At 49.9% G+C, this 22,873-nt stretch overlaps 1 protein-coding gene across 3 annotated transcripts in view; it reads left to right on the top strand.

Annotated features, from left to right (window-relative positions):
• Window positions 1–22,873, top strand: part of CNKSR3 (CNKSR family member 3) — a 106,831-nt gene that overhangs the window by 70,591 nt on the left and 13,367 nt on the right. For all 3 annotated transcript variants that reach the window (XM_012932588.2, XM_055134494.1, XM_055134495.1), the window contains 7 exons: window positions 2,682–2,884; window positions 3,721–3,808; window positions 9,448–9,489; window positions 12,684–12,803; window positions 15,096–15,155; window positions 20,937–21,005; window positions 22,328–22,474. In XM_012932588.2, the coding sequence (XP_012788042.2) occupies window positions 2,682–2,884; window positions 3,721–3,808; window positions 9,448–9,489; window positions 12,684–12,803; window positions 15,096–15,155; window positions 20,937–21,005; window positions 22,328–22,474 (729 nt within the window). The remainder of the gene's footprint in view (window positions 1–2,681; window positions 2,885–3,720; window positions 3,809–9,447; window positions 9,490–12,683; window positions 12,804–15,095; window positions 15,156–20,936; window positions 21,006–22,327; window positions 22,475–22,873) is intronic.

The raw sequence follows: 22,873 nt of genomic DNA, 5'->3' as shown, positions 1-22,873 counted from the left end.
CGAAAGGCTGTCTGCACTCACACTGCTGTAAACCAGCAGCCACACTCTAGATTGGTGAAATGCAAACCAGTCTCCACGCACAAAGTAGAAACACAGCCGGTTTCACCTGTAACAGCATCTTAGTGATCTCTTAGGCAAAGACTTAAAGGCTTCAAGGTGAGCTACCATGATCTTCACCAACTTTCTTCTAAGGAAACATTTTTGGACCATTCTCTTAGCAAATTGCTGATATAAAGCAATATTAAATCAGTTATTGAGGGCCTGCTACGGGGGCAGGTTTGAGGGGAGGATGGGAAAACTGGAGACAGTTGGTGGCGGGAAGGTGTCACGGGGGCAGAATGGGTGTTGGACTATTGAATGCCTGTAATGAAACATCATGAAAAACTTGGTAAACCGCAGTGTTTACATAAAGCGGAAGGGAAAAATCGGAAAATATAAATAAAGTTAAAAAAAAAAAGAAAGGTTGTTTGGGGTTCTTCACTGCTACTTGGAGTTGATTTTATTAAAGCGACAGTTACACTCACCATTGTCTAGAAGGAACCCAGAACCAAACCCCAATAGGGAGAAACTCATTTCGGGGAAGGCCATGCAGTCAGCCTTGCTCTGTTCTGTGTCAGCCGGGTTTCTTGTGTCACTGACCGGCTGAGCTGGGCTGGTGTCAGGCCCACACTCCCTGCCCGCTCTCACCAGCCACGCACCCCAGTGAAGGAGAAACGTGGACAAGCTGGTGGTAAGCGGTGCGGGCAGCTGCGGGCAGGCATTTGGCAAAGTCCGGGCACATTTTCAGCTGTAACAACTCAGGAGTGGGAACGTGGTATGATGCCTACCGAGTAGAAGCCAGAGAAACATCCTGCAAGGAATAGGAATTTTTCCCCTACCCAAACAAGCTATGGGTTTGATTTATTTACTTTTAATTTCAGTCACGTGTAAGACAAACGCCCTAGCCGCTAGGCTATCGAGGCCAACCTGGGTTTGATTCCTCCACCCCTCTCAGAGAGCCCAGCAGGCTATCGAGAGTATCTTGCTCCCATGGCAGAGCCTGGCAACCTACCCGTGGTGTATTCGATATGCCAGAAAACAGTAGCAACAAGTCTCACAATGGAGATGTTACTGGTGCCCGCTCGAGCAAATCCATGAGCAATGGAATGACAGTGACAGTGATTTTTAATTTAATTTTAATTTAATTTAAATTTTTATTTTTATTTATTTATTTATTTATTTTTGGCTTTTTTGGGTCACACCCAGCAATGCACAGGGGTTACTCCTGGCTCTGCACTCAGGAATTACCCCTGGTGGTGCTCAGGGGCCCATATGGGATGCTGGGAATCGAACCCGGGTCGGCCGCATGCAAGGCAAACGCCCTACCCGCTATCTCTCCAGCCCCCTATTTTTATTTTTTAACGAATCACCGTGAGATACAGTTACAGACTTACAAACTTCCGTGATTAAATTTCAGTCGTACAATGATCGAGCACCCACCCCTCCATCCTCCACCACCAGTGTCCCAGTGTCCCTCCTGCCACACCCACCCCATAATTTTAAGTTTGAATCGTTGTGAATGACCAAGTTCCACAGTGACTCATGATTGAGTTGCAGGTATACATTGCCCTGACACTAGCCCCCCACCAGTGTCCACTTCCCTCCACCAGTGTCCACTTCCCTGCACCAGTGTCCCTATTTCCCCCCACCTTTTTGAAGCTCCGTTTCCTTTTGCCTTTTAGGCACTGTGGTTTGTAACACTGTTACTCATCGGGTCTCCTGTGTGTCACGTGACCTCCTTTCAGTGCCCATTCCCCTTCTGGACTTCCCTGTGCCATCGTCACTGTGGTTCCTTCCTCAGCCTGTCATACACGTCACGTCTTCTTGCCCCCAAGAGGCAAATGTCCTACTAAGTTCTCCTGCTCGTTGCTTCTGTTGCTGTCAGACGTTCTGTATTCCCCTACTCTGACCCATGATGAACTTTTTTTTTCTTTTTTTCTTTTTGGGTTACATCTGGCAATGCACAGGAGTCATTCCTGGCTCATGCGCTCAGGAATTATCCCTGGCGGTGCTCAAGGGACCATATGGGATGCTGGGATTCAAACCCAGGTCAGCCGCGTGCAAGGCAAACACCCTACCCGCTGTGCTATTGCTCCAGCCCCCCATGATGAGCGTTTTAAAAAGATTAAGTTTTAAAAAATTTTAATGAATCACCGTGAGAGACAGTCCAGATTTATAAACTTTTGTGATGACGTTTCAGTGAAACGGTGTTCGAGTACCCATCCCTCCACCAGTGCCCAGTCTCCACCACCAGTGTTCCCAGTGTCCCTCCCGCCAACTTGATGGGCTTTAAATGTCACTAGGGCCCCATAGAGAACCCACAGTTGACAGTTCTGGAAGCTTCCAAGGGGAGGGAGACATGGAGGCCGGGAAGTGAGGAATCAGAACGAGCTGTCCCTGCCCAGACTGTGGGGAGAAATGTTTCAGAAAGAGAAACAGAGTACTCGGCCAGGAGCAGGCTGCGGGAGCGGCCGAGAGAGCGTTGGCAGGTAGTAGCAGTGAACACTGTGGGTAAATCATGGAGGGCTTTGTGGCTGCAAGAGGCGTCCTTCAGGTCACTCTGTGAGCGTTTCAGTCACAGGCCGGTAAGGGCTGTATTGGTGAGCTTTGACTTTTGACCCTTTGATATTGTTCCCCCACAGAACTATGGCCTTGAGACTGATAATATGAAGAACTTGGTCCTCAAGCTTCGAGCCTCTTCCCACAACTTGCAGAATTACATAAGTAGCCGGCGCAAAAGCCCCGCGTACGATGGGGGCACCTCCCACAAGCCCCCCAACGAGTTCCTCACTTCCGTGGTCGAGCTCATTGGCGCGGCCAAGGCCTTGCTGGCGTGGCTGGACCGGTAAGTTCTGGGCACGCTTGGCTTCCTGGGAAAGGGCGCAGCCTCAAGGCAGGACCCTGGACCGGTGGGGGCCCCTTCTCACCCCGTGGGGCGCCCTTCTCATCCCCGAGCTGTGGTCTATTTGGGTGCCCCTTTGTTTTTTTTTGCTTTTTGGGTCACACCTGGCTATGCACAGGGGTTCCTCCTGACTCTGCACTCAGGAATTACTCCTGGCGGTGCTCAGGGGACCATGTGGGATGCTGCGATGCAAGGCAAATGCCCTACCCGCTGTGCTATCGCTCCAGCCCCCTTGGGCGCCCCTTTGGATGGTGCCGGGTGGGCCCAGAACGTGCCGTACCCATCCAGGAAACTGCCTGCTGCCCCATTCCGTTTTTCCCTGCCCCTGGTCTGAGTCTTCTTCTGAGTGGGAGCTAAGAGGAAGTGGTGGTGATTTAACAGGCCACCTGGAGGAGCTTGACACTACACTTGATCTTAGCCAAAAGGCCGAGAAGCTCAGGATGGAGCAATAGCACAGTGGTTGGGCGTTTGCCTTGCATGCGGCCGACCTGGGTTCGGTTCCTCCGCCCCTCTTGGAGAGCCCGGCAAGCTACTGAGAGTATCCTGCCCGCACAGCAGAGCCTGGCAAGAGCCAAAAACAGTAACAAGTCTCACAATGGAGATGTTACTGGTGCCCGCTTGAGCAAATCGATGATCAGCGGAGTGACAGTGACAGTGACAGTGGAGGAGCTTGTGGGATTGCCAAGCTGGGGACCCGGCAGCGGGGGAGTGGGGGAGTGAGCACAGGCTCCTCGCTCTGCCCCACGGTTCTTTCTGAAAGCATTTTTGTCTTTCCCTAGGACTCCCTTCACCGGGGTCACTGATTTCTCCGTGACGAAGAACAAGATCATCCAGCTGTGCCTGGACCTGACCACCACGGTCCAGAAGGTGGGTAGAGCCGGGCAGCGCCTGGGGCTGCCCCCGCGTGGGCCTTTGCCTCTTTGTTCAGAGGATTCGCCTGAAGGTCTGCAGCCCCTTCCTGGCCGCCCTCCCCATCGTGTCCGGGCAGATCAAGGGCTTTAGGTCACCCCTCAGGTTTCTGTGAGCAGGGACCCCCCCGTGAGCTTGACGTCACAGGTGAAGGCCTTATGTTTGAAAATAATTGAGTGAATCGTATTGGACTTTATTCCAAATGATCATCACACATTGATTCGTTTTTGTTTTTGTTTTTAATTTTATTGATTTTTTTTTTGGCGGGGGCTCGCACCCGGCAGTTCTCAGGTCTTAAGGGGGACCTATGGGATGTGGGGGACAGACGGGGATGGCGTGTGCCATGCCTGCGCCTGAACCCCTGTGCTGTCTACTTTGTCAATGGAAATTCTGGAGTCATGAAATCTCAGCCTCCCCCTGACTCCTGCTTAATCATCTTTTTCTTCCGTGTTGCCCTCGGGTCTACTGGCGAGGGTGCTCTGGGTTATGGGGCAGAGACAAAAAGCCCCCCAGATCCCGCAGCTTATTCCTGCATTGTCTCCCCGTGCGTGGGGCAGCTCCCGTTCTTGACTCTCTACTCTGCTGTCTGGTGGAATAGTTGATCTCTCCTGTCGCTCGTCCCCCCGGCAGCAGGACCAAGGGCCCTCCGTGGGTGAGCTGATGTGGCGGCAGGTGGCCATGGCTGCCGTAGCTTCCAAGATTTTGGGGGACGTGGGTCTCTCTGTACTTTTAAAGGTTACACTGGATGGAACATAATTGCCACGGGGCTTTCCTTTCATGGGTTCCGATCGGGCACGCGGCTTGCTTCCAGTGAACACGCGTCTGTCTGGTGGTGGGGGAGCCCTGGGCCGCTGGCGGGTTGGTGCTCACCCAGACAGGAAGCAGACCTGGGTGAAGAGTGGGGTGTGTGTGATGGCAGAAGGGCGCCAGGAGGCATCTCCCTCCGACAGCTGCGTGAAGCATGGTTGCCTCACAACGCCTTGGCAGATCTGTCTCGTCTTTGGAGAGACATCTGGCTTTTCCATTTCTCCCTATTCCACTGGGGAATTGAAGCAGTAAAATTTCTGTCTTTCTCTCCAGCGTTTTTGCTGAGACTCTGGCCTTCACGACTGTAAGGGGGGCCTCTGCCTGCCCTATTTCTCCCTCTCCACATGGGTCCGTTCTCCCTCTTCCTTGGCACTTGGTCTGCATCCTTCCCTATAAGGGTAACGTGTGATGAGTTTCCCAGTTTAAGAGATGCATTGTTGTTGCAGCCCTTTTTTTGCAGGGGCAAGAGTGAAGAGGGGAGGGGCTTGGATTAGGCCATCCCCACTCCTGGGGCTGTTCCTCACTCTGCTCAGGAGTGACCCCTGGTGTGCTCAGGGGACCATTTGTAATGCTGAGGGTTCCAACCAGGACTGGCTAAGATAGGGCATGCAAAGCCTTAGTCCCTGTATAATTTCTCGGGTCTATATTTTTGTTTTATATTTTCGGGTTTTGGGGAGAGGCCTTCCCATCTGGTGCTTGGCGCTTCCTTCTGTCTTTGTGGCAGGTGTCTCTCTGCTTGGGGAACCCTATGTGTTGTAGGGGATTGAACTGGGTCAGTCACATGTGAGGCAAGTGTTTTTTTTTTTTTTTTTGCTTTTTGGGTCACACCTGGCGGGCGATGCACAGGGGTTACTCCTGGCTTTGCACTCAGGAATTACTCCTGGCAGTGCTCATGGGACCATATGGGATGCTGGGAATTGAACCCAGGTCGGCTACGTGCAAGGCAAACACCCTACTCACTGGACTGTTGCTCTAGCCCCAGAGGCAAGTGTCTTGACCCCCCCTGCTATCTTTCTGACCTGCAGAGTTGTAGCTTATTTTTTTCCTGTTTGGATATCACAGGATGCTATTGTTTTAGAAATTATTTTTATAAAGCTGTTCACAATAATTTATTACATTCACTATCCCAACACCAATCCCATCACCATTATGCCTTCTCATCACCATTATTTCGAATTTTCCTAACCACCACCCACGTCTGCCCCAACAGCAGACCCTAAATAACTTATTTTGTGTGGCTTGTTGAGTAATGAATAATTCTCTACAAATGAGCATAAAAGGTTTCCTTAGAAGGTGTGTGAAGATTGTTGTATCTCACCCTGGAGCCATTAAGCCCTTGCCTAAGAGATCACTAACAGGTTGGTGCAGGTTGAGCGTTGTGTGCTAATATTTTTTTAATCGAGATTGAGGGCCTTCTACTTCACATCCCAGCGGTGGGCTGTGCTCCTCCTAGTACACCAGTAGTGTAGAGTATGAGCTGTGGCTCCAGGAAGTCTAAATTTTTAAATCACATGTATCACTTGTCATACCATTGTTCGTCCATTTGTCCGAGTGGGCGCCAGTAACATCTCCATTTATCTTTGTCATGTGCAAGTGTAGCCCAATGGTGTCTGCTCGCTCCAGGAACATGAAGAGCCTCAAACCATTCATTCAGGGTCTTGATGAAAAAGTCTTACTTAGGTGTCCAGTGGCTGGAGCGATAGCACAGCAGTTGGGCTTTTGCCTTTCACTCGGCCAACCCGTGTTCGATTCCTTTGCCCCTCTCGGAGAGCCCGGCAAGCTACCGAGAGTATCGAGCGCATGTGGCAGAGCCTGGCAAGCTACCCGTGGCGTATTGGATATGCCAAAAACAGTAACAAAAAGTCTCTCAATGAGAGGCATTACTGGTGCCTGCTCGAACCAATCGATGAGCAATGGGATGACAGTGACAGTGACAGTGAGGTGTCCAGAAGCAAGTGGAGGGCTCACCCGCCCCCCTCTGGGGCGCCCTGTATGAGATTGCACAGGCTACTTTTGAGCACCCCTCCCCATAGTCCCACAGCCAGTCAGCAATGAGACTGCTCAGCCTTTTCCAGGCTTCATTTTAGATGCAAGCAAGCAGGCAGCAGGGAGGGGGGCTGTGATCTCCCACCTCTCCTCCCTTAGAGCTCTTGTCACAGTGGCGAGCCGTGCAACGACAGTGGCAGGTGTGAGGCCCAGACTGTAAGAATCGGGAAACGGGGGGAACTATAGCTCCTCGAGGAAGCCCACCCCACAGCAGGAAGGCACCACCAGGGGATCTGCAAGTGCTGGCCGTCTCCAGGTGAATGCGACACCCTTGACCTGTGTTGTCACATTGAACTCTCAGCTGTCCTCTGGGTATATTTTTTTCCTTTCTTTTTTCTTCTGTCATTCCTGTTTGCAGGGATGGAGTCATTCCTGCTCTCAGAGCCATGTGCGGGCTCAGAAATGTCCGGGGGCCACTTGACTTGTGAGGAGAGAGGGCAGGGGAGAGTAGCAGGCGGAGGGGACGCCGGGGAGCTGGCCAGGTGGCTGGCTCTCTGCTCAGGGGTCCGGCCCCGTGTCTGTCTACAGACCCAAGTGACAGGGATATGACAGGGCGGCTCACGAGGGCCAGAGTTGGTTCCAACACTTTTCCTCCCTCCACTGCCTTCATGCCAAACAAGATGAAGTCACTGCAGCTGTTTCCTCCCGTAGGAACAGGTGTGGGAACCCACATTCCTGGCGTGGAAGGTAGCAAAGGAGCCCTTTCACACGCCGACCCGGACAGTTCCACGAGATGGAAGAGCGTTTCTGGCCCACTGGCTCCTGCTCTGTTAGGCGCCGGGGATCCGGTGGTTGCTTGGGTCCATGACAGGGCATCAGACAAGGGTACCAGGAGGCCCCACATCTGCCTGGAAGCCTGGGCTGTCTGGAGAGAGTCAGCGCCTCTGTGGGCAGCAGGTTTCTCTGGGGAAGGACAACCTGCTTGCTACGAGGGGACCTTCCGTGAAACAGCATCAGTGCGACTGATTCAGCCCCTGACCACAGCAGGATTCTCTTTTTCTGAGATTCAAGTTCATTATTATTTTTTTTTATTGAACAGAATTGGAGAGGGGAGGGCTCAGGGCTTACTCCTGGATCTGTATCTCAAGGACCAACTCCTAGAGGTGCTGGGGGATCGGATGCCCTGCCAGGGATCTAACCGGGGTCGACTGTGTGTGAGGCAAGTGTCGACTGACTGGACTATCTCTCCAACCCTCACGTTTGCTGTGTCCTTGTGATCTTCGGTCGGCGAGTTCCTGAGGATGCATCAGCATCTTGGGAGCTGATGGTTTGGTCTGGGCATGCGTTGGGGGAGTTTGAGCACAGTTCTGAGCCACCATTGCTTGCCATGGAAGTCGTCCTTGTAATTTGCATTTCTATCAGACCCACACATGGCAAATGGAATCTCCAAATGTCGTTTTTGCTAGTGTTTTCTCACTCAACTCTTTTCTCGAGAGGAGAAAAACTTGGGGAGCAGTAGAATAGCTCTTACTATTTCTCACTTTTTTAAAAGTCTAGTTAAAATGAGCTTTTTTTTTTTTCCAGAAGCAGATATCCCAAATCTGAGTTTCAGGTCATATAAGGTGGAATTTGGTAGCTATTTCCACCTCAGAAATCCTAGCAGTAGTGAAAAGTGGCTTAATTCTTTTTGGGAGACGTTGTCTTGGGGTCACAGCCAGCATTGCACAGAGGCTGTTCTTGGTAGAGAGCCTGGGGTGGGGGCTGCTCTTGGCGGTGCTCAGGGGGGACCACGTGGTGCTGTCGGGCATCTAACCTGGGCCGGTAGCACACAGGTGATGTGTTCCAGTCCTCTGAGCTGCCTCTCTGACCCCAGAAATAACTTTCTGATTGAAGTGAAACTCCGTGACTCTGCAGCAGAGTTGACGAATGTCTTTCTCATGCACGGACTAGTTCACATTTTCCGCAAGACAGTGCAGCCGGGGTTACCCCAAAGGGCGTGGAACAGACACTGGCGAGTACAGCTGATGTCCTCGGAGCGTGGACTAAACTGGGCCTGGGGCGGGGGCTGGAAGGTGGGTGGTGAGAGCTTCATGTTGGCGCTTTCACTCTGGCAACGGTGGGACGAACAATGGTGAGTCTTACAGTCCACCCGGCTCAGATGTTCCGAATGTTTTGTTCTGAAGCTGAGGAAACAATGCGCTGAATTCCAGCCCTTTGTTCAAATGCCATCAATAGCATACCTCAAGACCACTTTTTTGGCAGCATGTTAATGAATGTTTTGTGGAACCTTTTTTTTTTTTCATCTCTTAAGGATTGGAATATCTGATTTAATCGCGGTGGTGCCTAAAATAAACGTTGGTGGTGGAGTTTACTCAAGCCCTTATTTGAAAAACTATTCTTCCAGGAGGCCCAGAGCTAAGGAGTCTTGGCTTACTGGGGGCTGGGGTGGAGGCGGGTGGCTGTGCTGGGGGTCACCTTTGGGGAACGATAGGCAGGTGGCTGGCATTGTGGTCAGCTGCCCTCTGCACAGTCAGGATTGTGGGTAGATTTCAGTTCACGGATTTCTGTGGGTTTTCAGGTTGGTGGGGTCTGGGCACGACAGGCTCCTTGGGTCAGGAGAGGAAGGGCCTGTTCTCTTAGTGTTAGCTCCTCTTCGTCATCTCTCTTCCACATGGAGTGGACAGAGTGGACATGGAGCACGGCAGGGACCACACGGCTCAGCCCGTGCTCGCCGAGGTGTTTGCTCTTACATTTCATTTTCATTTGCCTTCTTCCCTTTTTTTCCCCCCTCTTTTTTGCTTTAGGATTGCCCTGTAGCAGAGATGGAGGATAAAGTTTTAACTGTGGTAAGTATCCATTTTGAAAGTTGTTCAGTGCTTTTCCAAGAGGCCCCGGGCATCCGATGAGCCACGGTCATTGCACAGTGGGACCAATTTCTTCGGGAGATATTTTGAAATGTTGATGTCTGGGATCCGAGTCTCTTCAGTGAGATGGAAAGAGAAGAATTATAGTCCCTTAGCAACAAGACCAACTATGGTGACGTTCCTGCGCTTTCTTAGGTTTATAAAACGAGGTGGGGGCGCTGTGTTTTGGTTTGAGTCCCACCGCTGGGACACTTCATTGGCACCGGGGTACTTGAATCACAGTTTCTTTGTCAGGGTTAAACTGATCTGCAAGTTTCACGTTAGGATCATTTTGATTTGAAAACTTCTTTTGAGCAGAACCCCGATGAGGGGGAGGGAGGGCTGGGGCTGTTTAAAGAGCGTTTTGTCACTATTTGTTATCACTTCCTCCTTTTGACACAAGCCAGTCTGAGCTCTTTTGATAAGGCCTTCCTCCTCCTCATGTTGAGTTCGGTGATGAAACAACTATAAATATGTATGTGCCATAAATAGGGAGGCTAAACAAATCGGAGGCATGTAAAAAGTGTCAGAACTTGGATTCTCCCCCTTGGAAAACAATATCACTCTGGAATTTCCTGATTTTGTTGGTGGTTTAATTTGGGAAGGTCGATGGATGTGAATGGGGTGAATAACCACGTATATCTAGTGGTGATTTCTGCATGCAGACCACTTAACAGGATCTTTACTTGTCTCCAGTATTTTTTTTTGTTTTTGTTTTTGTTTTTGGGCCACACTCAGTGGCTCAGTGGTACTCAGGGCTTAGTCCTGGCTCTGCCCACTCAGGCTTTCCTCCTGGCAGTGCTTAGGGGGCCATTTGTGTGTCGGGGATTGAACCTGTATCTGCCATGTGCCAGGGCAAACGTTCTACCCGCTGTACTATTTCTCCGGCTCCTGTCTCCAATATTTTACCTTTTCAGACTTTGGTGTTTAGAGAATGTGAACCATCATTAAAGAGATCAGAGACTGACATTTTAAGTGCAGTTCTCTAAAATTAGAAGCTAACAGGAGAAAATCTTGCTGACCTTAAGCTTGGCAATGAGGTTTCAGACATGAGGAAAGATTTATACCGACAAACCAGCTAGGTAGACTCCATACAAAGGGAAATAATAATACTTCATGAGACACACTGTTTGAGAGTGAAAGACACAAGGCACAGACTGGCCGCAAATTTTCCAAACACCTCTCAGAGAAGGGACTTGCCCCCAAATCCCTCATCTTACATATATGTCCCCAAACTCTTTAGAACTCAATGATGAGAAAACAAATCAGCCAATTCTAAAGTCGGCCAAAGAGCTGAAGAGACATTGCACCAAGGAAGAGTCACAGCTGACAGAGAATTTTTTTGAAAAGATGTTCAGTATCTTATTTCCCTAGGGAGCTGCAAAGTCACACAGTGACGAGCTATTGTGACACACCAGCTAGAATCTGCAATCTACAATGCAGAGCTGCTCAATGCTAGTGAGAATGTAGAATAATGAAACCCACACAGGCAAAATAGACCCGGCCGCTGGGATGACGCCACGGGCTGTATCTTACTAAACTCAGCACAATTGACCCTACCATAAGACGGGACTAAGTAGCAGTTGGACTCCACAGTCTTTATACAAGTAAATGGAAAACTTGTCTCCACAAAATCACTTGCTCAGAATATTACAGCAGCCTTATTGACAATGGCCAAAAATTTGGAACAACTCAAAGGTCCTCCTTCGCCTCTCCAGGTAATGGGATATTATTCGGCACAGCAAAGAATTGTGTTCTCAAGCCACAAACAGATATGGAAGAACCTTAAAGGCATATAGCTCTGAGGGAGAAGGCAGTGTGAGAAGCTGCTTGGTGTGTAATTCTCTTTGATCGTCTGGACAGGATAAAGCCAGAGAGAAAGTGAAAATGGCCGAGTGGTTTCCAAAGATTTGTAGTTGGGATAGAAAGAGAGAGGAACAGGAAGAACACCGAAGATTTTTAGGGTGGTGGAAGTATTGGTTAGGGAATTTTACTGAACTCAGTGTGATCCCTGAAAGAACAGTTTTCGGATATCATACAGTACTCGTGGGTAGGTGACCTTGTGCATTTGTCAAAACTCATAGAACTGGAGACCACAAAACAATGAGCTCGATAAGCTCCAGATTCTATTAATACTACTATCTCAATAAGTTTCTAAGTTGCAAGAGGTACACTGTATGATTTAAGATACTGTATCTTGTTTTTTAAGTGTATGATAACTACAGTGCTGGAGAAGTAGCACAGCGGGTAGGACGTTTGCCTTGCACACGGCCAACCTGGGTTCAATTCCTCTGTCCCTCTCGGAGAGCCTGGCAAGCTACCAAGAATATTCCGCTCACACAGCAGAGCCTGGCAAGCTCCCTGTGGCATATTCGATATGCCAAAAACAGTAACAACAAGTCTCACAATGGAGACATTACTGGTGCCCACTTGAGCAAATCGATGAGCAACGGGATGACAGTGACAGTGATAACTACTGGACACTAGGGTGGGGGAGGCAGTTTATAGGAATTTTTCACATTCTGTTGACTTTTCCATAAACCTAAAAAAATTGCTCTAAAGTAATAGTTATTAAAAAAAGAAAAAAAACTGCAGTTTTTGTTTGGGGCCACACCTGTCTGTGCCCAGGGCCTACCTCCGACTCTGGCCCAGGGACCACTCCTGGTAGGGCTCAGGGGGCCATATGTGACGCTGAGAATCCAACCAGAGTTGGTCACATGCGAGGCAAGTGCCTTAACTCTTGTTTTGTTTCTCCAGTTGAGCAAAAGAAAATGTTTTTTCCCCCAAGTGTATCTTGGTGCCGAGCAGGGGAGGGATCACTTAGGTGCCACGTGGGGACCTAGCAATGAATGATTCTAATTGCTGAAAGGACTTTTATCCAAGTCTGGCCCCGTACTCGGCAGTGATCCCGACAGAGTTAATAGAAAAGCTGCCCTGCTTCAAGCAGCGCTGAAATAGGAGCCCCGTTCCCACAGAGGGTAAACACGGGGTCCAGATGCCCCGCGTTCATTGAGCAATATTATCAGAGTAATGGCGGCACCGAGCTAAAGATGAGAGGTGAAGTGCATTTCTTTGAAAGTCAGCTTGAGGTCAGCGTGGTTAATGATTGAACCATTCCTGCCTCTTTGTCCCTCCAGGTCAAGGTTTTAAATAGCATTTGTGACAAAACAATCCGTTCAACCACCGATCCTGTTATGAGCCAGTGCGCGTGTCTGCAGGAGGTGCATCTACCCAACATTAAGCCCGGGGAGGGCCTGGTAAGAACTCCGGCTCCCCTTGCTCCATTCAAGAGTTATAAGCTGCCGTCCCTCCTTCCGGCGTTCATTCATAAAATCAGTTCCTGTGTCTTTCCTGAGACTCCCGCTTAGGATGGCCCACTCAGACCGTCTTCTAGAAAGTTAGGCACTTGCTCTCTGTGGATATGCTTCGTGTCTTCAGACTGTGAAAACAAACTACTTCTGTAGTTCAAAGGACTTGTCTTTGAATGTGATTTTTCGGCCTTAGCAAGGCAAGGAGAAAGCAGGTCATAGAGCTTTTGCTCAAAGCAAGGACGATCCCTCGGTATAGTAGAACATCTGTTCTGGAAGTCTCCATTGGCCCCTGGGAGCAGCGTGAGAGGGCGCTAGGGGCCAGGCGACAATTCCTCCCACAAGTTTAGAACCGTTTCATGAGTCAGGCAGGGGTGAGCTCTGTCCTAACGGGCAGCACTCAATGGCCTGGCCGACTTCTGCTGCGACTCCACGGCTGGTCCTGGACACATCCAGGCCGGCGCTACAATCATTCCAGTAGGAGGTAGAGGTGGTACCTGTGAAGCCCAGAAACCGGGAGACCCAAAAGCCCTGGGACTCCACTCCCCGGGGACCTCACCTTTTCACTCTTCATTTCCTTACCTGTCTGGGGTGACTAATAGGATACTCTGCCTCACCAGTGGGGGACAGTGTTAGATGAGGTGACAGCCCCACGAGAGGCAGCTGTGGTGGCTGGGGGACGCAGCTCCTGTTGCGGGGGGGAGACAGAGGCAGAGAGATGCAGGTGTACGTGACAGGTGAGTGTCTGTGGAGCCGTCAGATCCGATTACAAGAGTCAGTCAAAGGCCCGCACATTTACTGGGCAGTGGAGGTAGGCGTCAGACTGGCTCCTCTCCGGTCAGTGCCCGATGACGCTAGTTATAATACTCGTTAGATGGGGAAGTGTGGCAGGTGTGTTCACTGCCCAGCATGGAAGGGGAGAAATACCCGGAGTGGGCAGAAATGAAACTGGCCTTTCAGATGGTGGCCTGGCACCAGCAAATGCCCTGGAAGAGGAGGGCACAGGAGTAAGCTTGCCAGTGACCAGGGCTGGAAAGGGGAGGCCGTAAAGGTGCGTCTGCTGAGGCTTCTCCCCGGAGCACTGTGACATCTACTGATTTGCGTAAGAGACAGGGCTCGGCCAGGGCCTGGAGGATCGTGTGCCGGGAGGGTCGGTGTTATGTGGCCACTGCAGAGAGGGCAAGGCGAGCCACTATTTTTCCTTTGGCCCTGCCTGTTTCTTTATGTTTTTTTTCCCCCCCCATGTCATGAAAGGCTTTTGAGAATGATGCGCGGAATCGGGGACGAGTCTTGGAGAGAGGACATCCCCCTCCGAGAAGTGGCTTTATCTTGATGCTGTCCCTTCCGAGGATGGAACTGTTTCTGTTGAGGGGTCCTGTGATTTGATCCTTAATCCTCTTGGCTCCTCACTCCTGGTGGTGGGGGCCTGGGGGCAGGCCTCCAGGTCACCTGCCACTGTGACACTGAGCTCAGGCTTAACTGATGGGGGGTGTGAGTGTGTGAGTGGACAAAGAGAGGGGACAGCCCGGGGCATGTTGGAGATACTACATTCATTCTGTGTGCCCAGAGGCAAGCCATGCATCTGGCACATACATCATCAGATCAAAGAGATACCATTTCTCCTTTCTTTCTTTCTTTCTTTCTTTCTTTCTTTCTTTCTTTCTTTCTTTCTTTCTTTCTTTCTTTCTTTCTTTCTTTCTTTCTTTCTTTCTTTCTTTCTTTCTTTCTTTCTCTCTCTCCCTCTCTCTCTCTCTTTCTTTCTTTCTTTCTTTCTTTCTTTCTTTCTTTCTTTCTTTCTTTCTTTCTTTCTTTCTTTCTTTCTAAGGTGAACAATTCAGTGGCTTAGTGACTGAATGAGGAAATACAATGGTTTAAAGGGGGGATGCTAGATCACCCTTGGTTCCAGATTATGGAGAAGAGAAGGAAAGACATGGGCAGAGGGGAGAAGAGACAGATGAGACGCAACAGTGGTCAAGGGTCAAGGCATGTGGGTGGTGTTTTAAGGACCAACAGAGCGAAATAGCCAGAGAACTCATTTCTGATTTCTTTCTCTTCCATCTTGGTTGGTTTCCTTTCCCTTCATTGCTTTTTGAATGTGGTACCACCGTACCTCAGGACCCTTGAAAATGATTGTTGTTCTAGAGGGCCTGCCTTTCGTGATTTGTAAGTTTGAGTCGCCCCTGCTCCTTTTTCCCGTTGAGTTTTGAAGTGCCACATTAATGTGTGTGTGATTCTCTCCAGGGCATGTACATCAAATCTACGTATGATGGATTGCACGTGATCACTGGAACCACAGAAAATGTAAGTGTTCATGGGAGAAACTTTAAAAGAGTTGCACCAACATTGACCTAAACCAGGTTGACACTGGCGCCCTGTCCTTGTCACTGACATGTCTGCGTGCAGGCTGCCTGGTTATCGGTGAGGGCAGGTGCCAGTGTTTACTGCTGTTGCTAGCTTACTGCTTATGGCCAGCTGCTGTCAATTTATTATTTAAATTGCCTTTTATTGCTTGTGTTCATTTATCTTGCTCCGTTTCTCCCTCCACCCTTGTCCCCAGCTTTTGCCCTCACTCTTGTGCTAATTATTCCTTTCACTCCCTGTAAGTGTCAATCCATAAATATAAGGACAATGATCTCTTTGTTGCCGAGAATCACTGGGTACAAAATCTGGACTAGGAAGCCATATGTGTAAAATAATGGTTTTGTTTTGGGGTCATATCTGGCAATTCCCAGGGGACCTTAGATGGTGCCGGGGGTTGGATCCAGGTTGGTCACTTGCAAGGCAAGTGCCTCCACCTCTGTCCTACCTCTCCAGCCCCAGTAGGTTTTTGTTTATTTGTTTGTTTTTAAATGTGCTGCCAAAATAACTGTGGTGGAATTTTGCATGTCACAGTTCTTTTTGGAGAGCTTTATTTCCTAGTCTTTGTCACTGTATTGAAATTTAGTACTCTTTCTACTCCCCTCCATCTTTTGAAAAGAAAAAGCAAAATTGTGCTATGATTGTGTACACATCTCTCTTCCTCTGTAAATCCTGCAACATAATATCATTCTTCCTTAAGCCCTTAGATGTTTCAGATTTGTAAAAAATGTAGAACGTTGGTTGAACCTTTTCTTCTTGCAACCCACCTTGGTTGAACATTTTTTTCTTGCAACCCACGTTGGTTGAACCTTTTCTTCTTGCAACCCACGGTATAGCTAGTTTTTGATCAGCACTGATACGAGGCTAAAAGCATTTGACTAGCTTCCCAGGATCTATGTAAAAGAAACCGGCATCTGTGGAATGCATCTGCTATTTAATCAGCCAAGACAGGAGGAAATAATTCCTAAAAATAGAAGAAATTTGCTAACTCCTTTACTGACTGTTAGGTGGAAATGTGTGTTGAATTTTGTGTGCCAGCTGCTAGGTCCTTCGTTGAAATGTCATGATCTTTGATGAGTGTTTGTGACACATTCGATTTGTTGTTGTTTGGGGACACACCTGTACTCTGGAGTCGGTGGGGGCTATAACAGAATCAGAAATAGTTTTTTTTTTTTTTTTTTTTTGCTTTTTGGGTCACACTTGGCGAGATGCACTGGGGTCACTCCTGGCTCATGCACTCAGGAATTACTCCTGGCGGTGCTTGGGGGACCATATGGGATGCTGGGAATCAAACCCGGGTCGGCTGCGTGCAAGGCAAACATCCTACCCGCTGTGCTATCGCTCCAGCCCCAATCAGAAGCAGTTCTGTGTTTGGGGTCACTCTTGGTAATATTCAGGGAAGCTTGTGGGGCCAGAGATCAGAGCCAGCAAGAGTCTTGGGAGCAAAGCTTGCATCAGCCCTCCCGCCCCACACTTGATTTTTATAATCAGGAAAAAAAGATGGCAAGTCAATCAGTGAATCATAACTTGTGAATGTCCAGCAGATGGATGAGTTGAAGATAATAGTGTCCGGAAGCTTTCTTTGTTGAGCTACAGTGAGAACTCACTGAGAACCACTCGGCCTCTTCCTTCTGTGGCACCTGGTGGGTAAGAATAGCCCCGGAAGTTCTGCTTTTAGGCTGGGAATGGTACAAAAGAAAGACATGTTCACTGCTTCTCTCTCTCAGAAGCTTTGCATTTTTCAGGACGACCAGGCAAAGATTTTGCTCAGGTTCTACGCAGTGCCTTGTTTGGAACTGGCTAGATTGGAAAGGATGGCTTCAGTTTATAAAAGGTTGAGGTTTGCAGCAAGCAGTTCGGTGATTGTGGTGTTTTATACTAAGCCTTTCTTGTTCCAGACTCTGGTCTTCCTAAAACCATTTTAATCCTGGGTAAAAGATCGTTATAATATTACTACCAAAAAACAGACCAGTTTCTTCTTGTCAGTGTCCCTTTCCCTTCTATTTGCCTTAAGGCTATGCGTTGAAGAAGAGTATAAATGAAGCTGTGTTTCAGTCCAGCAAAATGTCAGCTGTTCTGGAAAACTCCCTCTGGTTCTTACCAGGCTCCTGGATCCAGTGAGAGATGTAGTTGTTCATGGTTGGTCTTTGAACCCTCATCCGGAGGTTTTCATCTTGTTTCCCATTTGAAAAAGGGAAACTTTGTCATTCCACTGAGTGATTCACCAGAAAATGTCACTCATTCTTTCAGTAGTTCAACTCTGGTTCGTTGATTACATGGAATGCGCCCATAAGCGTTTTCGGTCTTGTGGATGAGGTTTAAGAAGTGAGGTTAAGAGCCCACGTCTGGCGCGTATACTGCCTGAACCCGTGTGCTGCTTGCGCCCACATGGCTGAGCACATGTGGTGCCTGAGCACACGTGTCGCCTGCATCTCCCCTCTTGAGATGTGGACTTTCCTGCTTTCCTATCTGATGCTGGGATGTATGTAAGGGGTCTCTCCACCCTTGGAGAAGCCCATGTTCTCTCTTGAGTCCGTTACTCTCTCTCTTTCTCTTTCTCTCTCTCTCCCCCACCCTGCCCTTCACACCTTCAAAACCCTCTAAATAAAATCTGTTTTACTTCCAAAAAAAAGAAGAGCCCAGGTCTGTGGAGCTGAATCTGAATAATTTGAAAGTTTGGAGCGATAGCACAGCAGGTAGGGCATTTGCCTTGCACACAGCCAACCCAGGTTCGATTCCTCCACGCCTCTCGGAGAGCCTGGCAAGCTACCCGTGCCATATTCGATACACCAAAATCAGTAATAACAAGTCTTAAAATGGAGATGCTACTGATGCCCGCTTGAGCAAATCGATGAGCAGCGGGATAACAGTGCTACAGTGACAGTGATACAGGGAACGTTGAATAGTTAAGCCTTCAGGACAACTGTCCAGCCATCATTTCAGGTCCCTGTGTCTTCAGAATCCCAGGGTTGGGGGCAGTGGTCAACTCCCCCCCTTGCATCCTCATGCGGGTTGTCTCCACGCTTCCCCAGGATTTCATTTTCGGGGGCGATTGCTTGGGAAGCCTGGATTATTCCAAGGTCAGACTAAGAGTTGCTCGTGATTCTCGGCCTGATGTTGTTGGAGACCTTGACAAGGCGTCTGGACAGGGACCCATCATTCTCCTCTGCCCAGCCCCGAGATAGAGTGAGATTCAGTTCACCTCTGAAGACTGGGTTCATTCTTCTCCCGGTCCTCACCTTTCTCCAGCCCATGAGAACAAGCATCACTTTTCAGCCATCCAGGTCACAGAGGAGAGAGACAAGGGAAGAGGTTCTGGCCTGGGGTGAATTAGTTTGGTGTCAGGCTCTGTCTTACCTGTGTTCTGCCAAGCATAACTCTTAATCACTCGCTGGCACATTTGAGAAGTGAATGCATGAGGATCCTCCAGGAGGGAAGTCAGGTCAGGACACAGGGCTTTTGATGAAGCTGGCATGTCTCTATCCAAAGACGCTGGACCTGGTTGTAGGTGGGGGGAGGGGGCATCTTTGATTACTGAAATTCACTTTAAATAAATCTCTAGCCCAGGATGACTACCTGGTCTGGATTGGTACCTTATCGCCATGTCAGATGCAACCTGTGTGTGTGTGTGTGTGTGTGTGTACAAATACACATGCTTTTCAAGATCTGCAAGAGAAAAGTATTGCAGACAGTCATCTTCCTGCAGAACCCCCATGCTATCCCGTGCCCCACTGTCGGGTGTCGAGAGGCTGTACTGTGGCAAGGGCAGCTGGTTGAATGTTTTGAAAATGAAAGATCACAGTTTCCTCTCCTCTGCGTTGGCATACACCGTGGAAAAAGCGCCTTCAGCCCAATGTGTTTGCTCTCTTTTTCTCTTTCCTCTTTTTTTTTTTTTGGCTTTTTGGTTACACCCAGCAATACTCAGGGGTTACTCCTGGCTCTGCACTCAGAAATTACTCCTGGCAGTGCTCCAGGGCCATATGTGATGCTGGGGATCGAACCCATATCAGCCATGTGCAAGGCAAATGACCTCCTCGCGGTACTGCTGCTCTGGCCACAGGATAGATCAATGTATCACTGTCATCCCGTTGCTCATCTGTTTGCTCGAGCGGGGACCAGTAACGTCTCCATTGTGAGAATTGTTGTTACTGTTTTTGGCATATCGAATATGCCACGGGTAGCTTGCCAGGCTCTGCCGTGCGGGCGGGTAGCTTGCTGGGCTCTCTGAGAGGGATGGAGGAATCGAACCCACGTCGGCTGTGTGCAAGGCAAATGTCCTACCCGCTGTGCTATCGCTCCAGGATAGATAGAATTAAAAAGAGAATCAGTTATGTGAGCTGCCATATAAAATACCCTGACCTGGATAACATTTGATTTTAACTTGAAATCAAAGATTTTTCTTTTCTTTTGCCTCTGGGAATCTGAGAATCTTGAACATGAAGAATTCTGGCTTGATTTAGTGATAAGAATCCCATGACCAGAATCTCTGGCCAAGGGATGAGGCGCCTGCCCACACAGGCGGGGCCCTAGGCCCGAGTGTCGCAGGCTGGGGCAGATTGTTATTTGTGGCGAGCAAAGTCCAGGTTTTGTTTGGATGCACAACAGGAATTTGGTTAGAATTCAGCCTGACATTGGAAAACATTCAAGTTCATTTTTACCTAAAGAAACACATTTTCTTTTTAAAATTTGTTTTTTACGGAGTCATAGTGAGATACCCAGTTACAAAGTTGTTCATGATCGGGTTTCAGTCATATAATATTCCATCACCCATCCCTTCACCAGTGTACATTTCCCACCACCAACGTCCGCAGTTTCTCTCCTGCCATCCCCTCCAGCCTACATCTGTTCTCTCCCTCTCCCTCTCCCTCCCCCCTCTCTCTCTGCCCTTCCCTCCTTCCCTCCTTCCCTCCTTCCCTCCCTCCCTCCCTCCTCCCGCCCTCTTCCCTCTCTTTAGAGAACTCCCTGATAACATGTAGAACAAGGCTGAGTGAATGGGGTGTTCAGTCATTCCAAGTAAACGGTGATGACCTTCCACGTTAAAGGGTTGGCCAATGTTTACGAGATCAATTCTAGGTGAGGATTCTGTTGTGTTTTGGCCACCTCTGGAGGTGTTTGGTACGTACACCTGGCTCTCTGTTCAGGGATGGCCCCTGGCGATGCTCAGGGGACCATAAGTGGTGCTGGGGATAACCTGGGGTGGGTTGTGTATGAGGCAAGTGCCCTACCTGCTGTACGACATTTTACCTGGCCGCAGGTAAAACATTTTTTTTAAATGGATCTCTGGATTTCATCCACTCCGAGAGGAGCATCCCTGAGCCTGGTCGGTGCCCTGGAAGCAGCTGCTCTGATTTTCTGTAACAGACGACTGGGCCTTAGCGCACTAGTGGGCCACGGTCCTGTCTGGTTCTCCACGCTCTGTCATGTGCTCATTAGTATTTTGTTTTCTTTTTTCGTGTGTTTGGTTTTGATTCTTACCCAGCGCTGCTCAGGGGTCACTCCTGGCTCTGCACTCAGGAATCACTCCTGGCAGTGCTCAGGAGACCGTGTGAGATTCTGGGGGTTGAATCTGGGTTGGTTGCGTGCAAGGCAAGTGTCCTATGTGCTCTGCTGTCTCTGCAGCCCCCAATTCCTTGAGAAAATTACATTTGCATCAGTCCTGCACTGCAGTTAGGGAGGGGAGGTGGAACAGGGCTTTCATCACAGGCATCTCTCCGTTTCTCACAGTCTCCTGCAGACCGGTCTCAGAAGATCCACGCGGGGGACGAGGTCATCCAGGTCAACCGGCAGACCGTGGTGAGTTGAGTCTTGACACTCACATTTCAGTGCCCCTCTAGAACTTTCATTTCTTCATAATTTCAAAAATAATTTTTACTTTTGTAATCGAGTCACCGTGAAACACTTAGTTACAAAGCTGTTCGTGGTCAGGTTTCACTCACACAGTGACCCAACCCCATCCCTGTACCAGTGTCCACTTCCCACCGCCAGTGACCACCCGTCTTCCTCCCGCCACCCCAGCCCCCAGCCTGGCTTTGTGGCAGGCACTTTCCTTCTCGCTCTCTCTCCTTCTCTCTCCCTCTCCTTCTCTCCTCCTTCTCTCTCTTTCTCTCTTTCCCTCTCTCTCCCTCTCCTTCTCTCCTCCTTCTCTCTGTTCCTCTCTCTTATCTCCCTCTCCTCTTTCTCTTTCTCTCTTCCTCTTTTTCCTCTTCTCCCTCTCCTCTCTTTTCCCTCTCTCTTCTCTCTCCTCTCTCCCTCTCCTCCTTCTCTTTCTCTCTCCCTCTCCTCTCTTTCTTTCTCTCTCTCCCTCTCCTCTCTTTTTCTATCTCCCTCTCTCTTTCTCTCTTCTCTCTCCCTCTCCTCCTCTTTCTCTTTCTCTTCCTTTCCTCCTCTTTCTCTCTTTCCCTCTCTTTCTTCTCTCTCTCCCTCTCCCTCCGCCTCTCCCTATCCTCCTCCTCCTCCTCCCTCCTCCTCCCTCCTCCTCCTCCTACCTCCTCCTACCTCCTCCTTCCTCCTTCTTCCTTCTTCCCTCTTTCTTCTTCTTCCCTCTTTCTCTCTTTCTCTCTCCCTCTTTCCTGGTCCACCCCTCTTTCAACTCTGCCCTTTCTGGGCATTATGGCTTACAACATAGATGCTGAGAGGTTATCATGTTTGTTCCTTTACCTACTTTCAGCACACAGCTCCTATCCAGAGTGATCATTTCCCACTCTCTTTGTCACAGTGGTCCCTTCTCTATCCCAATTGCCGTCTCCCTGGCACTTGAGGCAGGCTTCAACCACACCACGAATCCTTCTGGTCCTGTCCTCAAGGACTCTGAACTAAATCCAAAGCCCTTTTACTTGAACTTTGGGGATTTGTGTGTGTGTGTGTGTGTGTGTGTGTGTGTGTGTGTGTGAGACTGGCTGGTGCTAGGGGTTGCACCCAGGGGTCCCTGCGCCCTGTGCGTGCCCCCCTAGAGGTACCAAATCCGCAGTGTGTATCCATCATCTTCAGGCCCGCTGAGATGAACGTCGTGTGACCTGCCTCTGGGTCACAGTGAATGGGGGACATTTGCCCCCTTGGCCGGGCCTCTTCTTCCGTGCCCCTGACCCCCACACCCCCTCGCCCCCTTGTCTTCCCAGGTGGGCTGGCAGCTGAAGAACCTGGTGAGGAAACTGCGAGAGGACCCCACGGGAGTGGTGCTCCTGCTCAAGAAACGCCCCACAGGCTCCTTCAACTTCACCCCTGCTCCCCTGAAAAACCTGCGGTGGCGGCCGCCCCTTGTGCAGGTAACCCGGCTGGCCCGGTCTGGCCCGGGTCACCCCCACCCGCCCTGCGTCTGCTTGGCTGCCTCACTCGGCTGGGTCTCGGGGCCGCTGCTGTGTGCATCACGGCCCTGTTATCTGACTTGGATGAGCAAGTGGATCTAGGCTTGCTTGGAGCGTTGGAGGGGCCTGCCCCACCCCCGCCCCCCGGTACCCAGGGGTGGCCCATTGCTGTCCTCAGCCTCTCGTGGCCATGGTTTGGGCCTGTGCTGTCAGCCCTGCAGACAGAGTCTCTGGCCCCACTCCCTGCTCGCTTCCAGGGAGGCGACGGCCTTAGAGAGACCCCACGGGCTCTCGAAGGCCAGGAGAGGCCACCTCTAGAGGGGCCTCCTGGTGTAGGGGAGCAGGGGTGTGGGTGCGGGG

This window comes from Sorex araneus, chromosome 4 (assembly GCF_027595985.1).
Source record: "Sorex araneus isolate mSorAra2 chromosome 4, mSorAra2.pri, whole genome shotgun sequence".
Classification (NCBI taxonomy): Eukaryota; Metazoa; Chordata; class Mammalia; order Eulipotyphla; family Soricidae; genus Sorex; species Sorex araneus.
This window is presented reverse-complemented; position numbering and strand designations above follow the sequence as displayed.